The following is a 19,964-nucleotide window of genomic DNA, read 5'->3' as shown; positions in this document are numbered from 1 at the left end:
CATTTTATTAAAATTGTCATAAGATTCAAATTGACATTATTTATAGTACTACTTGTGTTTGAGTTACTGTTACAATCAATCAATCAATCAATCAATCAATCAACTAATTGTTTAACTGATTAATAATTAATTAATTAATTAACCAGTCAAATATGCTAATAACTATAAGAACGCAATAATAAATATAATAACTTTGATCATGGAGAGTTGTGATTTCTACCGCTGGAACAATATTTATTTTTTATTTTTTATTTAAAAAAAAAACTGTGGGCCCCAGGCTACGCTTCAAGGACCCCTGAGGGTCCCCAGATCCCGATTTGAGAACCATGAGTTTACACTGTGTGACATTTAACAAATAAATAAGTAAGTAAGTAAATACATAAATGAATAATAATAATAATAATAATTTTAACATTTTGTTAAAACTAAAAACTTAGTTTACATCATGCTACTATACTAAGGGCAATAAAACATGTATGTTTTAGGACTTTATATTGCACATTTTCAATATATTTTCTGTACTGCTTATCCGACACAGGGCCACAGGGAGCCTGGAGCCTGTCCCAGGGGCCCGGGGCACAATCACACAAAATTTGGAAATGCCAATCAGCCTCCAATACGTGTCTTTGGACTGGGGAAGGAAACCAGAGTAGCTGAAGAAAACACCTTGTTCCTAATGCTTCCTTCACGTGCGATCAGAGTGATCCTACTTGCTACTGTTATATTCACATGCTGTGTTGTCAGAAAGATCCTGAAACATGGACGACGCCACGTTCATTCATTTATATTTCTTTTTTCTTTTACTCTGACTGAATGACTTGCGCGGTCACGCATGTGTAGCTTCTCAGTGGGAAACGCATAGTTACAATGATTCTGAGAGCAAGTGAAGGCAGCATACAGCATGCTGCATGAGTACGTCAGATGTGACGTTTAATCAAGAAACCTCTGCAGGAGTTACATGCTCACTTCAGACTTCCTGAGTTAGCGCTAAATCTATACATTATCTAGACATTTAAACAAACAAACAAACAAACAAACAAATAAATAAATAAATAGGGGACGTTTCACATCCCCAGTTAGGATAATACTGACAACCAATCAGGTTGTTTTCCCCAAGAGTCCCACAGACAAATGCCTGTACAAATACCACTGAGCTGTCTCATAACTTATATAACAACAACAACAACAACAACAACAATAATAATAATAATAATAATAATAATAATAATAATAATAAACTTTCTATAATGTTGTACTAATGACGCTCTAATGACAACTACTTCTTGTGACAATGGCTTCTTTTTCTTCTAACAGTGTACAGAGACACTACAAGAGTTTCACACACATACAGACCTGATACAACTATTCAGATATTAGGCATATTGTTTAAATGTGTGTGTGTGTGTGTGTGTGTGTGTTATTGTTTATTTCTGAAGTTTCTATTCACAGAACACATTTTATTAAAATTGTCATAAGATTCAAATTGACATTATTTATAGTACTACTTGTGTTTGAGTTACTGTTACAATCAATCAATCAATCAATCAATCAACTAATTGTTTAACTGATTAATAATTAATTAATTAATTAACCAGTCAAATATGCTAATAACTATAAGAACGCAATAATAAATATAATAACTTTGATCATGGAGAGTTGTGATTTCTACCGCTGGAACAATATTTATTTTTTATTTTTTATTTTAAAAAAAAACTGTGGGCCCCAGGCTACGCTTCAAGGACCCCTGAGGGTCCCCAGATCCCGATTTGAGAACCATGAGTTTACACTGTGTGACATTTAACAAATAAATAAGTAAGTAAGTAAATACATAAATGAATAATAATAATAATAATAATAATAATTTTAACATTTTGTTAAAACTAAAAACTTAGTTTACATCATGCTACTATACTAAGGGCAATAAAACGTATGTTTTAGGACTTTATATTGCACATTTTCAGTATATTTTCTGTACTGCTTATCCGACACAGGGCCACAGGGAGCCTGGAGCCTGTCCCAGGGGCCCGGGGCACAATCACACAAAATTTGGAAATGCCAATCAGCCTCCAATACGTGTCTTTGGACTGGGGAAGGAAACCAGAGTAGCTGAAGAAAACACCTTGTTCCTAATGCTTCCTTCACGTGCGATCAGAGTGATCCTACTTGCTACTGTTATATTCACATGCTGTGTTGTCAGAAAGATCCTGAAACATGGACGACGCCACGTTCATTCATTTATATTTCTTTTTTCTTTTACTCTGACTGAATGACTTGAGCGGTCACGCATGTGTAGCTTCTCAGTGGGAAACGCATAGTTACAATGATTCCGAGAGCAAGTGAAGGCAGCATACAGCATGCTGCATGAGTACGTCAGATGTGACGTTTAATCAAGAAACCTCTGCAGGAGCTACATGCTCACTTCAGACTTCCTGAGTTAGCAATAAATCTATACATTATCTAGACATATAAATAAATAAATAAATAAATAAATAAATAAATAAATAAATAAATAAATAAATAAATAAATAAATAGGGGACGTTTCACATCCCCAGTTAGGATAATACTGACAACCAATCAGGTTGTTTTCCCCAAGAGTCCCACAGACAAATGCCTGTACAAATACCACTGAGCTGTGTCATAACTTATATAACAACAACAACAGCAACAACAATAATAATAATAATAATAATAATAATAAACTTTCTATAATGTTGTACTAATGACTCTCTAATGACAACTACTTCTTGTGACAATGGCTTCTTTTTCTTCTAACAGTGTACAGAGACACTACAAGAGTTTCACACACATACAGACCTGATACAACTATTCAGATATTAGGCATATTGTTTAAATGTGTGTGTATGTGTGTGTGTGTGTGTGTTATTGTTTATTTCTGAAGTTTCTATTCACAGAACACATTTTATTAAAATTGTCATAAGATTCAAATTGACATTATTTATAGTACTACTTGTGTTTGAGTTACTGTTACAATCAATCAATCAATCAATCAATCAACTAATTGTTTAACTGATTAATAATTAATTAATTAATTAACCAGTCAAATATGCTAATAACTATAAGAACGCAATAATAAATATAATAACTTTGATCATGGAGAGTTGTGATTTCTACCGCTGGAACAATATTTATTTTTTATTTTTTATTAAAAAAAAAAACTGTGGGCCCCAGGCTACGCTTCAAGGACCCCTGAGGGTCCCCAGATCCCGATTTGAGAACCATGAGTTTACAATGTGTGACATTTAACAAATAAGTAAGTAAGTAAGTAAATACATAAATGAATAATAATAATAATAATAATAATTTTAACATTTTGTTAAAACTAAAAACTTAGTTTACATCATGCTACTATACTAAGGGCAATAAAACATGTATGTTTTAGGACTTTATATTGTATATTTTCAGTATATTTTCTGTACTGCTTATCCGACACAGGGCCACAGGGAGCCTGGAGCCTGTCCCAGGGGCCCGGGGCACAATCACACAAAATTTGGAAATGCCAATCAGCCTCCAATACGTGTCTTTGGACTGGGGAAGGAAACCAGAGTAGCTGAAGAAAACACCTTGTTCCTAATGCTTCCTTCACGTGCGATCAGAGTGATCCTACTTGCTACTGTTATATTCACATGCTGTGTTGTCAGAAAGATCCTGAAACATGGACGACGCCACGTTCATTCATTTATATTTCTTTTTTCTTTTACTCTGACTGAATGACTTGCGCGGTCACGCATGTGTAGCTTCTCAGTGGGAAACGCATAGTTACAATGATTCTGAGAGCAAGTGAAGGCAGCATACAGCATGCTGCATGAGTACGTCAGATGTGACGTTTAATCAAGAAACCTCTGCAGGAGTTACATGCTCACTTCAGACTTCCTGAGTTAGCAATAAATCTATACATTATCTAGACATTTAAATAAACAAACAAACAAACAAACAAACAAATAAATAAATAGGGGACGTTTCACATCCCCAGTTAGGATAATACTGACAACCAATCAGGTTGTTTTCCCCAAGAGTCCCACAGACAAATGCCTGTACAAATACCACTGAGCTGTCTCATAACTTATATAACAACAACAACAGCAACAACAATAATAATAATAATAATAATAATAAACTTTCTATAATGTTGTACTAATGACGCTCTAATGACAACTACTTCTTGTGACAATGGCTTCTTTTTCTTCTAACAGTGTACAGAGACACTACAAGAGTTTCACATACATACAGACCTGATACAACTATTCAGATATTAGGCATATTGTTTAAATGTGTGTGTGTGTGTGTGTGTGTGTGTGTTATTGTTTATTTCTGAAGTTTCTATTCACAGAACACATTTTATTAAAATTGTCATAAGATTCAAATTGACATTATTTATAGTACTACTTGTGTTTGAGTTACTGTTACAATCAATCAATCAATCAATCAATCAACTAATTGTTTAACTGATTAATAATTAATTAATTAATTAACCAGTCAAATATGCTAATAACTATAAGAACGCAATAATAAATATAATAACTTTGATCATGGAGAGTTGTGATTTCTACCGCTGGAACAATATTTATTTTTTATTTTTTATTAAAAAAAAAAACTGTGGGCCCCAGGCTACGCTTCAAGGACCCCTGAGGGTCCCCAGATCCCGATTTGAGAACCATGAGTTTACACTGTGTGACATTTAACAAATAAGTAAGTAAGTAAGTAAATACATAAATGAATAATAATAATAATAATAATAATAATAATAATTTTGACATTTTGTTAAAACTAAAAACTTAGTTTACATCATGCTACTATACTAAGGGCAATAAAACGTATGTTTTAGGACTTTATATTGCACATTTTCAGTATATTTTCTGTACTGCTTATCCGACACAGGGCCACAGGGAGCCTGGAGCCTGTCCCAGGGGCCCGGGGCACAATCACACAAAATTTGGAAATGCCAATCAGCCTCCAATACGTGTCTTTGGACTGGGGAAGGAAACCAGAGTAGCTGAAGAAAACACCTTGTTCCTAATGCTTCCTTCACGTGCGATCAGAGTGATCCTACTTGCTACTGTTATATTCACATGCTGTGTTGTCAGAAAGATCCTGAAACATGGACGACGCCACGTTCATTCATTTATATTTCTTTTTTCTTTTACTCTGACTGAATGACTTGCGCGGTCACGCATGTGTAGCTTCTCAGTGGGAAACGCATAGTTACAATGATTCTGAGAGCAAGTGAAGGCAGCATACAGCATGCTGCATGAGTACGTCAGATGTGACGTTTAATCAAGAAACCTCTGCAGGAGTTACATGCTCACTTCAGACTTCCTGAGTTAGCGCTAAATCTATACATTATCTAGACATTTAAACAAACAAACAAACAAACAAACAAACAAATAAATAAATAGGGGACGTTTCACATCCCCAGTTAGGATAATACTGACAACCAATCAGGTTGTTTTCCCCAAGAGTCCCACAGACAAATGCCTGTACAAATACCACTGAGCTGTCTCATAACTTATATAACAACAACAACAACAACAACAACAATAATAATAATAATAATAATAATAATAAACTTTCTATAATGTTGTACTAATGACTCTCTAATGACAACTACTTCTTGTGACAATGGCTTCTTTTTCTTCTAACAGTGTACAGAGACACTACAAGAGTTTCACACACATACAGACCTGATACAACTATTCAGATATTAGGCATATTGTTTAAATGTGTGTGTATGTGTGTGTGTGTGTGTGTGTGTGTGTGTGTGTGTGTTATTGTTTATTTCTGAAGTTTCTATTCACAGAACACATTTTATTAAAATTGTCATAAGATTCAAATTGACATTATTTATAGTACTACTTGTGTTTGAGTTACTGTTACAATCAATCAATCAATCAATCAATCAATCAACTAATTGTTTAACTGATTAATAATTAATTAATTAATTAACCAGTCAAATATGCTAATAACTATAAGAACGCAATAATAAATATAATAACTTTGATCATGGAGAGTTGTGATTTCTACCGCTGGAACAATATTTATTTTTTATTTTTTATTTAAAAAAAAAACTGTGGGCCCCAGGCTACGCTTCAAGGACCCCTGAGGGTCCCCAGATCCCGATTTGAGAACCATGAGTTTACACTGTGTGACATTTAACAAATAAGTAAGTAAGTAAGTAAATACATAAATGAATAATAATAATAATAATAATAATTTTAACATTTTGTTAAAACTAAAAACTTAGTTTACATCATGCTACTATACTAAGGGCAATAAAACATGTATGTTTTAGGACTTTATATTGTATATTTTCAGTATATTTTCTGTACTGCTTATCCGACACAGGGCCACAGGGAGCCTGGAGCCTGTCCCAGGGGCCCGGGGCACAATCACACAAAATTTGGAAATGCCAATCAGCCTCCAATACGTGTCTTTGGACTGGGGAAGGAAACCAGAGTAGCTGAAGAAAACACCTTGTTCCTAATGCTTCCTTCACGTGCGATCAGAGTGATCCTACTTGCTACTGTTATATTCACATGCTGTGTTGTCAGAAAGATCCTGAAACATGGACGACGCCACGTTCATTCATTTATATTTCTTTTTTCTTTTACTCTGACTGAATGACTTGCGCGGTCACGCATGTGTAGCTTCTCAGTGGGAAACGCATAGTTACAATGATTCTGAGAGCAAGTGAAGGCAGCATACAGCATGCTGCATGAGTACGTCAGATGTGACGTTTAATCAAGAAACCTCTGCAGGAGTTACATGCTCACTTCAGACTTCCTGAGTTAGCAATAAATCTATACATTATCTAGACATTTAAATAAACAAACAAACAAACAAACAAACAAATAAATAAATAGGGGACGTTTCACATCCCCAGTTAGGATAATACTGACAACCAATCAGGTTGTTTTCCCCAAGAGTCCCACAGACAAATGCCTGTACAAATACCACTGAGCTGTCTCATAACTTATATAACAACAACAACAGCAACAACAATAATAATAATAATAATAATAATAAACTTTCTATAATGTTGTACTAATGACGCTCTAATGACAACTACTTCTTGTGACAATGGCTTCTTTTTCTTCTAACAGTGTACAGAGACACTACAAGAGTTTCACACACATACAGACCTGATACAACTATTCAGATATTAGGCATATTGTTTAAATGTGTGTGTGTGTGTGTGTGTGTGTGTGTGTTATTGTTTATTTCTGAAGTTTCTATTCACAGAACACATTTTATTAAAATTGTCATAAGATTCAAATTGACATTATTTATAGTACTACTTGTGTTTGAGTTACTGTTACAATCAATCAATCAATCAATCAATCAACTAATTGTTTAACTGATTAATAATTAATTAATTAATTAACCAGTCAAATATGCTAATAACTATAAGAACGCAATAATAAATATAATAACTTTGATCATGGAGAGTTGTGATTTCTACCGCTGGAACAATATTTATTTTTTATTTTTTATTTTAAAAAAAAACTGTGGGCCCCAGGCTACGCTTCAAGGACCCCTGAGGGTCCCCAGATCCCGATTTGAGAACCATGAGTTTACACTGTGTGACATTTAACAAATAAGTAAGTAAGTAAGTAAATACATAAATGAATAATAATAATAATAATAATAATAATAATTTTAACATTTTGTTAAAACTAAAAACTTAGTTTACATCATGCTACTATACTAAGGGCAATAAAACATGTATGTTTTAGGACTTTATATTGCACATTTTCAGTATATTTTCTGTACTGCTTGTCCGACACAGGGCCACAGGGAGCCTGGAGCCTGTCCCAGGGGCCCGGGGCACAATCACACAAAATTTGGAAATGCCAATCAGCCTCCAATACGTGTCTTTGGACTGGGGAAGGAAACCAGAGTAGCTGAAGAAAACACCTTGTTCCTAATGCTTCCTTCACGTGCGATCAGAGTGATCCTACTTGCTACTGTTATATTCACATGCTGTGTTGTCAGAAAGATCCTGAAACATGGACGACGCCACGTTCATTCATTTATATTTCTTTTTTCTTTTACTCTGACTGAATGACTTGCGCGGTCACGCATGTGTAGCTTCTCAGTGGGAAACGCATAGTTACAATGATTCTGAGAGCAAGTGAAGGCAGCATACAGCATGCTGCATGAGTACGTCAGATGTGACGTTTAATCAAGAAACCTCTGCAGGAGTTACATGCTCACTTCAGACTTCCTGAGTTAGCAATAAATCTATACATTATCTAGACATTTAAACAAACAAACAAACAAACAAACAAACAAATAAATAAATAGGGGACGTTTCACATCCCCAGTTAGGATAATACTGACAACCAATCAGGTTGTTTTCCCCAAGAGTCCCACAGACAAATGCCTGTACAAATACCACTGAGCTGTGTCATAACTTATATAACAACAACAACAACAACAACAACAACAATAATAATAATAATAATAATAATAAACTTTCTATAATGTTGTACTAATGACTCTCTAATGACAACTACTTCTTGTGACAATGGCTTCTTTTTCTTCTAACAGTGTACAGAGACACTACAAGAGTTTCACACACATACAGACCTGATACAACTATTCAGATATTAGGCATATTGTTTAAATGTGTGTGTGTGTGTGTGTGTGTGTTATTGTTTATTTCTGAAGTTTCTATTCACAGAACACATTTTATTAAAATTGTCATAAGATTCAAATTGACATTATTTATAGTACTACTTGTGTTTGAGTTACTGTTACAATCAATCAATCAATCAATCAATCAACCAGAGGAAACCAGAGTAGCTGAAGAAAACCCCTGAAGAGCAAGGAGAACACGCCAGCTCCGCATACACAGGGCAGAGGTGGGAATCAAACCCCCAACCCCACAGGCGCGAGGTTATTAATTGAATAATAAAGTTCACTGGTGGGAGATAAACATAATTTATTTTGTTTTCTTACTCAGCTCAATCATCAAACAATAAACTATATTTATGTGATGATTTTCCTGGAAATGAATGAACGTCACATGTACTTTCCACTCTGTCCATTCTTTAATGACTAACATTCTAATATTCGAGAAAGACATGAGGCCTATCTAACACATGAATGGTCATTAGTCATCAGAGTCCACTAATATAGAGTGATGACACTAAAATACACAATTAGAAATGAAAAAATATACATCATTCAAGTATTCCCATAATTTAAACATTTAAAAAAAAATAATAATCAAGCAAGTACTTTTGATAAGTAATGTTTAACAAAAAAAAAAAAAAAAAGGAACAGAAATAATGCCATTTTATAACCTCATAATTGAGCAGAAATATCCTGGTAACAAAATCTCATGCACAATAAAATCACAAATAATACAAAATAACACAGCAGATCAGTAATATATAAATCACTCTCACAGCAGGTGTAACGAGTTTCCATCATCACCATTTTCATGCAAATGCTTTATTTTTAACTCGCATTGTTTTTAATGCAACAGGATGTGGCCACTATTATTTTTTTTTGCAGGCTTACCTAAACAAACATCAAAAGCTACTGTTTCATGATTTCTGATCAGAGGATGCACACATGCTGCGCTTCTGACTGAACCTCGCTGCTCTTGTTTTTGCCATTTTGCCACTATTTGAAACAGAAGGTTGGAGTGATAAGAAAACAAACTGAAAGAAAAAAAGTTGTAGGGACTGACAAAGCAAGACAAATCCTCTACCGTCACTAAAAAGGAATGAAATGTTCCATCACTTAGCTTGTAGGTGCCTTAGACAACCATTTGTCTATTAACATTAATGTAATGTAAAAAATAAAGAGATTAATGCACATATGTTATCCATTCATATTGCATTGAATATGGCTCAGATTATGATCTTTTGTTTCTTAAGATTAATAATTCACTGTCACGATCACTGTCACTGCACGCAAAACGAAAAAAGAACCGGACAGATGTCAGAGTATAGTTAAACACCATGTACTGTATGTACACAGATAATGTTGACAGGTTTTCCACACTGAATGACTTTCTGTGTCCTTCACTTGCTCTGATATGGAAAAACTTTGAACGTGAGGCACCCACTTTCTTAGCTGAGCCAAATAAAGAAATATAAAGACATGTCTAGAGTAAGAGGCACATAATGTCAACTCCAAGTTTCAATCACCTGTTTACGTTACAACAGAAATAATACGGGGTGTGTTAGGTTCAGGCAGTGGGAATCACTCTGCTTAGCTTGTGGAGCAGTATACTCCTCCTGATTCAGGAAACAAGTACGTTATGTTCTCACTAAAGCATATTGACAATTAGAGCCACTGGTGCATGATTGGTGGTTAAGGGAAGAAAAACTGATGGCAAACTCCTCATGCCTGAGAGGAAGCTTGTGGTCTTTGCCTGCCTGGATTGGTAGTACAATTGTGATAATGGTTGAAAATGCACAACTACACATACACAACATGGTGTACGGGAGAGGTGGCTGGCTTAGGCAGCAGTGTCTTGTGTGCCTGCTGTTCCTCTGTATATCTCCGTCACAGTGCCTCCACGGCCACATTTTTGGAAACTGCACTGTGCAATTTGCATGGCATCTATCTGTCATTGAATACCTCATACCACTATACCAGTACCCAGGCTTAACGAGAGGAAAACGACATCTCTTAAAATAAGTACAATCAGTCTTTCAATAAATAAATCAATAAATAAGCAATAAATAAATTCCAATCGAAATCTGCCCAAGACCATTCTAAACCCACAGTGATCCCCAGGAAGCACCAACAACCTTTTTCTGTCTTCTTAGGGGTTTCTGCTCTAGAAAGGACTCCCATCCGTGTCTCTATGAGGCTCCTTTAGGTCACTGCTGTGACCTTCTCACCTCTCCCTCTCATTTCTCTTTTCTCTCTCTCTCTCTCTGTCTCTCTCTCTCTCTCTACATGTGAGAAAGTGGACTCCGGTACTTTCATGAGCTGTGAAAGCCGGGGTCTGTGGGAGGAACCGAGTTTCCTAGTGTTTCTTCACACAGCTGTCTCTAAATCCTCACGTGTGGCTGGCTGTTCGGACTCCTTGCTCTCCAGATAGGAGGCCAAATCAGAGTCTCCAGCTTCCTGAGCACAGTCTTTGGGGGTTTTCCCCTGAAAAAACAAGAATGAAAACTTATGTATGTGTCATAACACAACACACAGTGACAAGCCTAAACCTAACAAACATCAAAATCCTACTGAGATTTTATGATCGTCAGACAGCAATATTACCTAAACACAGTACTCGCTTAAAAATCACAGTGAGCCATCTGACATAATGTACAAAACATATCTCAGCCTGTTGCTGTAATGCTACCTGTAGGTCACGTGCCAGAGGTACATAAAGAGTCATGAGTTGCAGGTAGAACAACAAATGACTCACCACAAAGTTAGTTTTGTTAGGGGAAGCCCCGGCTTCTAACAACAGTCTGCATACGTCGTAATGTCTCTGATATGCAGCTTTATGAAGTGCCGTGTCACCTCTAAATAAGAAAAAAAAACATACAGATACTTTCCCTGGTAATGAATGAGGAATTCTAAGCACATCACCAGCTGGCACTTACGTCTCTTTGTCGGTTAGATCCAGGATCAACTTTGAAACTGAAAGACAAAAACAGAAAATACAAGTATCAAATATCATGAACCGACAACCGACAAGCAACGGATCACTCTAAGTCTTCATTCAGTTGGTAATTTCCAGGTATGACAAGGATTGTATGACATCTGGCAGGCACACACAGCTGGTATATGCTGGTAGTGACGTGTTCATTTAACGTTTAGCTCGGTTACATATGGAACCAAAATGCTGACTCCATTAACCATTTATGAACGTCATTATAATGCAATAACTAAGCAAGAATCTTATTTGCCATTGAATAACATTGTTGTACAGTAATTGTGCAATAATAATGTTTATAAAAAAAATCATATACTATGTAATGAGCTGTGCTGTATGTGTGTTAAGCATGCAGGAATATGCATTTGGAGCTGGAAAATATTTCAGGGGTGGCTCAAACCCAAACTCCACCTCTCTAGCAATGCTTCAGGCACACACATGTCAAAACTAGCAAGAAAATCCTAGCAGGCAGAGAGAAGAAAACAAGCCCAGAATATGTTTGTATAATGAGTGTATGATCTCCCAGATGTGTGCCACACAACTGCGAGAGTTTCCACTCTTCCACTTCTGTTGACTCACAAGACCAAGGACTGTGAATTCACAATTCAAAGTTCACCTAAAATGGGCACAAAGCAAAAGTAATGCAAAAATGCAGGTCTTTCACATCCCAGATCATTTCCCTTTCAGTGAACTGGCTTTTTTCGTCAGGAGAATTTTAGGTTTGTTCTGATCACTTCTTCATTTGAGAAGGCGGAACATGTAGTTTTCTGGTGGCTCTCATATTGCCATAGCAAGGAGTCAAAAATCATAAATGTTATGGCTAAACCATAGATATCGGCACATCTGCTATTTCCTATAAGTCCACTTGGAATGGCCCTATGGCTTTTTTTAGCTCTGTGGAGTCAGGTCTGACTGATATTAATGTTTTATGTATTTATTCCCAGTTTTGAAACTGGTATAAATAAAGCATCAATAATGTCTCTTATACCACATTTATGAAGGTGATGCTTTATGAACAACAGTCAAAGGTGCCGAGGGTACTGCTTCTCTCACACCAGTACAAAATGTGTGAATACTTTTTATTTTCATTTTTATTTGTACAGTGCCTGGTCATGAACAGATATGACCTCTTCAGGATTCACACTCACTCAAGTCCTATGATAAGGGAAAACCTTAGGCAGCTGTGACAAGTTCATGTCTCACCAGGATACTGGAAACCTGGTAATCATAAAGACTGTCATGTGCTCAACCCAGGACGCTTATTCATAATATGACCATACTGACCATCCTTTCAACACGCTTTCCTTTTGGCCTTGTAAAATGATATCTATGGATATTATTGTTTATAGGAATGGTAGGCTCCCTTCAATCACACTGGTGAAAAAGTTTTTAGTGCATTACATTGTGCAGTAAATGTGACTCAGCTGTAGAGAATGAATCTTACCACGTTGCAGGATGAAGCTCACGACGTCAGTGTGGCCGTTCTGGGAGGCGAGGTGCAGAGCAGAGTGACCTCCTGTGTCCCTAACCAACAAGCTGAGACCACTACTGCATGAGCTAGACAGCTGAGAGTTAGAAAAGAGGAGTGAAATGAAGAGGAAGGAATAATAAGGACAGAAGAATACTAATTGTATTAGACATTCTTATGAGAACAAAAAGGCCAGATATGGCAACATGTTTATGATAGTCATGGTGGTGCCAAAAGGCTCAGAACTATGCTACCCATCAGCTCCTGCATGTCACATGATCTGGTCACACATTCCTTAATCACTCTCACCTGTCTCTCATTATGCCTTGTAAGCAATACTCAAGCTTTTGTTGTAGTTGTTGTTTTGAAGGGTGCCACAGTCTCGCTTTTATAGTCTGGATGTTTCTTGCCTTGTATCCATAGTTCATGTTAATGGTTCTTGTTTTCACTGTTTTGTTTAGATTGTACCTTGCACAATAAATTATCTGCACTTGCATCTGCCTCCACTATCAGTTCCTGACAACGCTCTTTACTGAATTACACTAATAATAAACATGGGACCCACTTAAATGACTGCATAACTGGATTACACAGAACTAACTTTGAAAAAATAAAATTTGGATTAATTTCAAACATTATAGTCTTGTACCATGTAAGGTTATTTTTAACTGACTTGTTTAGGCAGGAGTGTTTTCTTTCTGTTTTTAAATCTACGAACGTTTTCTTACTTCTTACATGCAGGATTGTTCTTAAAATGAGACACTAAAGTCCATAGGGCTTTCCTGATTATTAATAAATTACATGGAAAATAAGCAAAACAAAATCTCTTAAATTTGCACGGAAACAAAATTCAAATAAAAACAAAGATAACTTCTATCTTTGAATTGAGACTAGGGTAGAAATGACCATGAGGCAGGGCAGATGTTAGCGTAGTAGTTAGTACGGTAGGAAGATGTTTGAGTGGAAAAAGCAAACAAATACAATGAAATTCGATTATATTACTAAAACACAATATTATCCTATTACATCATATGTCAGCATATACTTAAAATAAAATGGCGATGTACCAAATGGTGCCTGATTATAAAGCAGAAATGCCATACAATGGAGTATCTATACATGTATACAGATGTTTGTTCCAAATCACAGTTATTGATATGTTCGATATGAAATATGTAATCAAATTGAACTGATACCTGGAATTAATGTTTTTTTTTTTTTTACAGTTTTGTTCATAGAATCAAAATAGTTTAAACGTATAAAATGTCAAACAATGCCTGATTTTAAAGCAGAAATGCCATATGACGATGTATATGTCAATATATACAGATTTGTGTACCTAGCCATTGTAACTGATGGGACATTTACAGGCCAAAAACATGTTGATGGAGTGTAAAAAAGCAATAAACTGTTTTAAGGTTTTTAAGAGCGATTAAAATGATTGTGTTTCACGAAAAATGTTAAGAAATATAGCAATTTGTGAATAGCATCTTCTACCACAAACTGACAACCGTACAGTAGAGCTCTATAATTTCTAAAAAAAAAAAAAAAAAATTGTCAGGCTCTGAAAAAAACTGTTAGACATTGTTATTTGGTGCTCCAGTGATAGGTATTTATGGTTAAATAATTTTTTCATCACCCAGTTAAAGGGTTAAGACAGTACAAAGAAATGTTTTATTTATTTGATTAGTCACATTTAGGATGTGAAAGATGTTTTTTTTTTTTTTTTTGTAATTAGTTACATTTCTATTGGATTCTATGGGATTTTTACACAGTCATTTACAATATGCAAGTTGGGCAGAGACCAGTTTCAGTTTCCCGTAAGCATGTGTGAACCTGGAACAGCTTACCATGAGCAGGTCACCAGAGCTCGCTGCAGTCAGCAAAGCTGTAACACACAGAGGAACGAGTTACTCCATTTCATTGTACAGTTTAGTCATATGGCATTTAAATTAAAGAAGACTCCAAAGATGTGTTTAGGGTTGTCAAGTTTCAAAATCAGCTGTTAAAAATCACCTCCATAACAACAACCTAATGCTGCGAAGCGCTGTGAGAAAGAAGTTGTGGTCAGATGACACAAAAACCGAGGTTCTTGCTCATAAATACCATTGCTATGTTTAGTTAAAAAAAAAAGGGTCTGCATAAAAGGAAAAGTGCTTAATACCAGCAAATATGGTGCTGAATCATTGATGTTCCACTAAATAGTAATTGTGACGGTGGCAATAGTTTTGGGGAAACAATTTACACTACCAAAAAAAAAATAAAAAATGTAAAAAATAAGCACTTGTGTGTTACTAATTTTATATATATCTGTCTGTTTTTATGAATGTCTAAATCAAATGTATATAATTATATTTATTTTTATTATATAATAAAATTTTATAATAAATAAAAATTCCACAGTTTACTTTATAAACTATTCACTTCTTAGTCATATGGAAGACATTTAGACCTAATCAAAACAATTCAAAACAAGATTATAAACTATTTAGTTTATAAAGAAGTTTGAAATTAAATTGAATTTTGTTCCTCTGTTAATTATAACAACAATCTGCCATTTAGATTATAAACTAAGTTTGGACTTATAGTGTACCTTTTTCATCTGTTAATCTGCAGTTTGTATAACAAGTTTGCAGTTCTACAGTACCTTGTTCTTCTGTTGTCAGTGAAACCCTGCAAAGAGCAATAAGGTGCAGAATCAGAATTGGAGCCTTAAGCAAATTATGGACATAATGGACATTCTCCTGTGTTTAACAGCTCTGGTTCAGGAGTAGACAAATCATAAATCCATTAGCCAGTCCATCAGACAAGAGAAAGCCCCAATGTGCTTGACCAGTCTCATGTTATGTTTGGCCAAAAGTCCAATTATCTAGACTAAAAAGCGACAAACAGCGTTATTTAACTCAAAAGCATGACAAACTAATTATGTATTAATACAGACTAAAGAGAACAAGTGAGTATTGGAATCCCTGGAAGGAGTGATTTTGTGTATCTTTATCCTCTCCTGATGTTTCTGTTGATGAAGCATTGTATTTGTGCCCATGACAAAAAGACAGAAAGCTTTTGGCTAACATTTTGGCTATGAGTTGTGATATTGTCTTGTTGCACGAAATTTGCATGTTATTTGAGCCTGGCTAGCTTGTTCATTTTCACTTGATAAAATGTTTAAATGTGAGGTGACTGCATGTTGTGCTAGCTTTAGAGTTACATAACAGTTTTTATACTGCACTGCACTTTTGTCACTGTTTCCACATCCCTTTGAATTCATAAATCTGGAAGTATATGGTTAATAGAAACAGTTCCTACCAACAGCCAGACCATGTCTTTGGTACATGTGCACAGTGCAGCAGGTGGCAGGATTCATTTATGTTTAAATAAACATATCAAATGTAAAGTTTTCTTTAGCGTAAGTCAATAGGAAGTAGAGTTTTTTCATTTGGTTGTTGGATGAGACGGATGTTGGAGGTTATATCAACAGAATTCTGAGGCAGCTTGTCCACTGGGAAAGTGTGAATAAAGAAAACAAAACGAAAACCTGGATATCTACTCTTCTTGTCTTGGGTGCCTGGGCTACTGATTTGTCCACCACTGTGCTACGAAAATATTTGATGACATTCTCACCCTGAGCTGGGCTCCACCACCACATCTGGCATTTCAGGTCCTCTGGCCTGGCTCACTGCCGGTGACTCATGGTCCAGGATGAACACCTCATCCTGACAGATCTCTGTCACAAAATGCAGATGGTCCTACATGCACACACACCCATACACCCACACCCACACACACACACAGACACACATAAAACATATAAATTGGAAAACACATAACTATTAGCCCTAGTGACGAAACATTACTCACTATAAATTAATCTAAGCCCTACCTGAGCCTTATCTATGCGGTAAAAGCGGTCAGCTGACGTGGCTAGAAAAGAAAACATTGGCAGGGTATTTTAATATTTAATCAGAAATCTGAAAAATGAAATACAGAAACTCCCTAAGACTCATCACCCATAACTTACAGTCTAAGAAACTCCAGTTAGTGGAGAGTCTGTGGGCAGAAGCAGGCCGGGGCAAACCTCTGCTCTCATCCTGGGAAACATGGGATTTTTTGGAAAACCATTAGAAAAATGTTTAAAATAGTGAATGCAACAGATTATTTTAACATTTCTAACATATTTCTATTAATAGTACTACAACAATACTTCTTTTGAATTCAGTGTCTTAACATTGCATTCTTTAGTGACAAACAAAAGTGAAAAAACAACAGCTGAATGAAAATCTTAAATAGTGAGCATTAAAAAGAAAACTTCAGCATTTTCTGCCTAATCTCTCTCTACCTCATGTACAGCATATCTGCATTATATTTACATCTACAATACACAAGACAAGGGATTTTTGTTTGTTTGTTTGTTTGTTTGTTTAACTGTTTATTTTTTTAACATGTGAATACCATGAACATTAATTTCTCATCCCAAGATCCTAGACATGTAATGTTTGTAGCTTTAAATTTGATTTGTGTAGTTGTGTATTTAAAGCATGTACATATATTAATGGAATAACTGCCCTTGGGCTTCCATCACAAATGTGTTGCATGTAAACAGACTTTCTGGTGTTTTCTCTGTATAGGAAAATGTGTTGAAATGAATGACAAAATGTGTTGAAATGTCAGTGGTGTCAGTGGCCAATGGTGACATCCAGTGCATGTAAGAAGCCTCATGATACATGAGAGTGCTCCACATGATACAGCTGCATCACGTCAGTGAATCACCATGCAACATTTTAGTCCATGTACCTGATAGTGCACTCTTTGACCAGCAGACGGCGTCTGATGCAGATCCTATGAATGCAGGCGTTACGCATAAAGGTTAATATTGCTAAAAGGGAAAACATGCAGTACACAATTAATTATGTGTCAGCTAATGTCAGTGTGGCTCATGTGTGTTCAGAGCTGAAAGAGGACAGCTGGCAGTACTCAGTGATTGGATTAGTAGATTAGAAGCAATAAAGCTTGATGACATACATGAGGTTTTACATGTACATTTATCCATCAGACCTCATGAATCGGAAACTGCTGATGCACCCAGTCTGGCTTTTGAAATACCAGAAAAGGCTTTAATATATAAATGAACCCTCTCACATGGCGTGAGCATCCTGACTAATATCAGACCCTGCATGTGGGTGTTTATGTGTAATTTATCTACCTAACATTAAGTGTGGCAGATAATAAGTTAGCTACTAGCAAAAAAAAAGGTCAATTGCTGGGACACTACTCTCTAATTCAAATCTGGTCTAAAATAATTACACTTAGTTACTAGATAATTAATATTTATTTTTAAAAATCACAGTAAAAAAAACATTACAGAAAAAACATAGATAGCTAGCTTTCACTACATGTTAACTTAGGTTGATTACTGTAGCTTTACAACTATAAAGTACTCTAATGTATTTAAGAGTTGAACTAAAACACTCACTTATTCAATAACAGTGATTTTGGGTTTCAAATTTGCATTAAAAAAAAATGCTGCCAAATCCTGTCTCTATTTCATTTTCGTTGATCGCCATAGCAAACCGTTCCTGATTATCTCAGCTCTAAGAAAATATTACAATAAATAAAACACCTATGTGCCAGAATGAATTTTTAACGGTTTGCCTTTGAGTGGATACATGGACATAGGAGACACAGCATTTAAAGAGTTAAGATTATGAACATTTATGAATACGATTAAAAATCTCATGTGAACTCATGTTAGCTAGCTGGATATTAAAATCTGTGAAAGTACATGTGTCTGCTTGGCAGCCTGAGAAAACCCTATTACGTAATGTTCAGAAACTACAGGTTTTCCTGAACTGAAATATGTCTCAACTTGCACATACCTCAATCACAAGTCATTTCACTATGTCATGTAGCTTGATCAAAACTTGAAATTCAGAATAAGTGTGAGGAAATCACACTTAGCTAGCAAGGATTTAGACATCTTTACACAGACTAATTGCATTTACCAATGCAGTTGTTAAACTGGCTCCTTATATAATGTAATCTTTGCAGGACAATAGCCTAAACTAGATTAGAATGTTAACACGTTTCCATGTTTTGTGAAATATATTTATGGTTTCATAAAGTTCAGGTGTCAAGCATATTATAGGAAGAAAAATTTTGACCAAACCTGTTTTGACCCAAAAATTTTTATCCAATTTTGACCAAAACCTGATTTTTTTTTTGGATTTTTAGCTGTTCAGTCACAGCAACCATCAGATGGTTTTTCCCAGATCACCACACATATATCAATGCCAGTAACTTCTTCCTTCCTGATTTAAGGCTTATGGACTAAAAGACAGGCCACATCTTCATCTATGGCCTACAAGGCATGACAATCTCATTCTCATGCCGCTCTCATTTCCATATATGAGAACAGGAACACACCCACACAGCTTCTGTGGTCTGCATAGTGCCTACTGGAGTAGCGTCGTAGAACAAATACATGAGTTGCATTTGTAGTTTTGTGATGGAAAATTTGGATGAAAAATGATATTTGTTCCTAGCGGACTGGGAGGCATCACAGTGATAAAACATAACCTGACTTAGTAACAAACATTATGCTTTCCGTACCGATTAGATCCTTTTGATTCATATGTCTGTTCAGATCTCTGTTTTTTAATTGCAGGTGTAAAGCTATCCTGTTAAAGTATATAAATTGAGAATGGTAATAACTCCTAATTTGCCGGCAGTGTAACATCATCCTGATTGTAGCTTTAGTTCAGTTTTCTCTGCCAAGAGACTCTACTAATTACTGCATGTCTTTGTTGATAGTGAGTGTGCCTTATAATGAGGCGAGTTAAAGTGCCTCAGAGGAC

General features: G+C 35.7%; 1 protein-coding gene across 5 annotated transcripts in view; it reads right to left on the bottom strand.

Annotated features, from left to right (window-relative positions):
- Positions 1-8,946: 8,946 nt before the first annotated feature.
- dgki (diacylglycerol kinase, iota) overlaps positions 8,947-19,964 on the bottom strand; it is a 71,986-nt gene continuing 60,968 nt past the window's right edge. For 3 of the 5 annotated variants that reach the window (XM_026923067.3, XM_026923071.3, XM_026923068.3), the window contains 10 exons: positions 17,905-17,949; positions 17,132-17,201; positions 16,994-17,034; positions 16,735-16,859; positions 15,707-15,786; positions 14,964-15,001; positions 13,090-13,210; positions 11,593-11,629; positions 11,412-11,511; positions 8,947-11,140 (listed from right to left, as the gene is read on the bottom strand). In XM_026923067.3, coding sequence (XP_026778868.1) covers positions 11,024-11,140; positions 11,412-11,511; positions 11,593-11,629; positions 13,090-13,210; positions 14,964-15,001; positions 15,707-15,786; positions 16,735-16,859; positions 16,994-17,034; positions 17,132-17,201; positions 17,905-17,949 — 774 coding nt within the window. In that variant the 3' untranslated portion in view covers positions 8,947-11,023. The remainder of the gene's footprint in view (positions 11,141-11,411; positions 11,512-11,592; positions 11,630-13,089; positions 13,211-14,963; positions 15,002-15,706; positions 15,787-16,734; positions 16,860-16,993; positions 17,035-17,131; positions 17,202-17,904; positions 17,950-19,964) is intronic. The other 2 variants (XM_026923070.3, XM_026923069.3) reach the window with 2 other exon arrangements.

Source organism: Pangasianodon hypophthalmus, chromosome 18 (genome assembly GCF_027358585.1).
Source record: "Pangasianodon hypophthalmus isolate fPanHyp1 chromosome 18, fPanHyp1.pri, whole genome shotgun sequence".
Taxonomy (NCBI): domain Eukaryota; kingdom Metazoa; phylum Chordata; class Actinopteri; order Siluriformes; family Pangasiidae; genus Pangasianodon; species Pangasianodon hypophthalmus.
The sequence above is the reverse complement of the archived record's forward strand: the minus strand, read 5'-3'. Positions and strand labels throughout refer to the sequence as shown.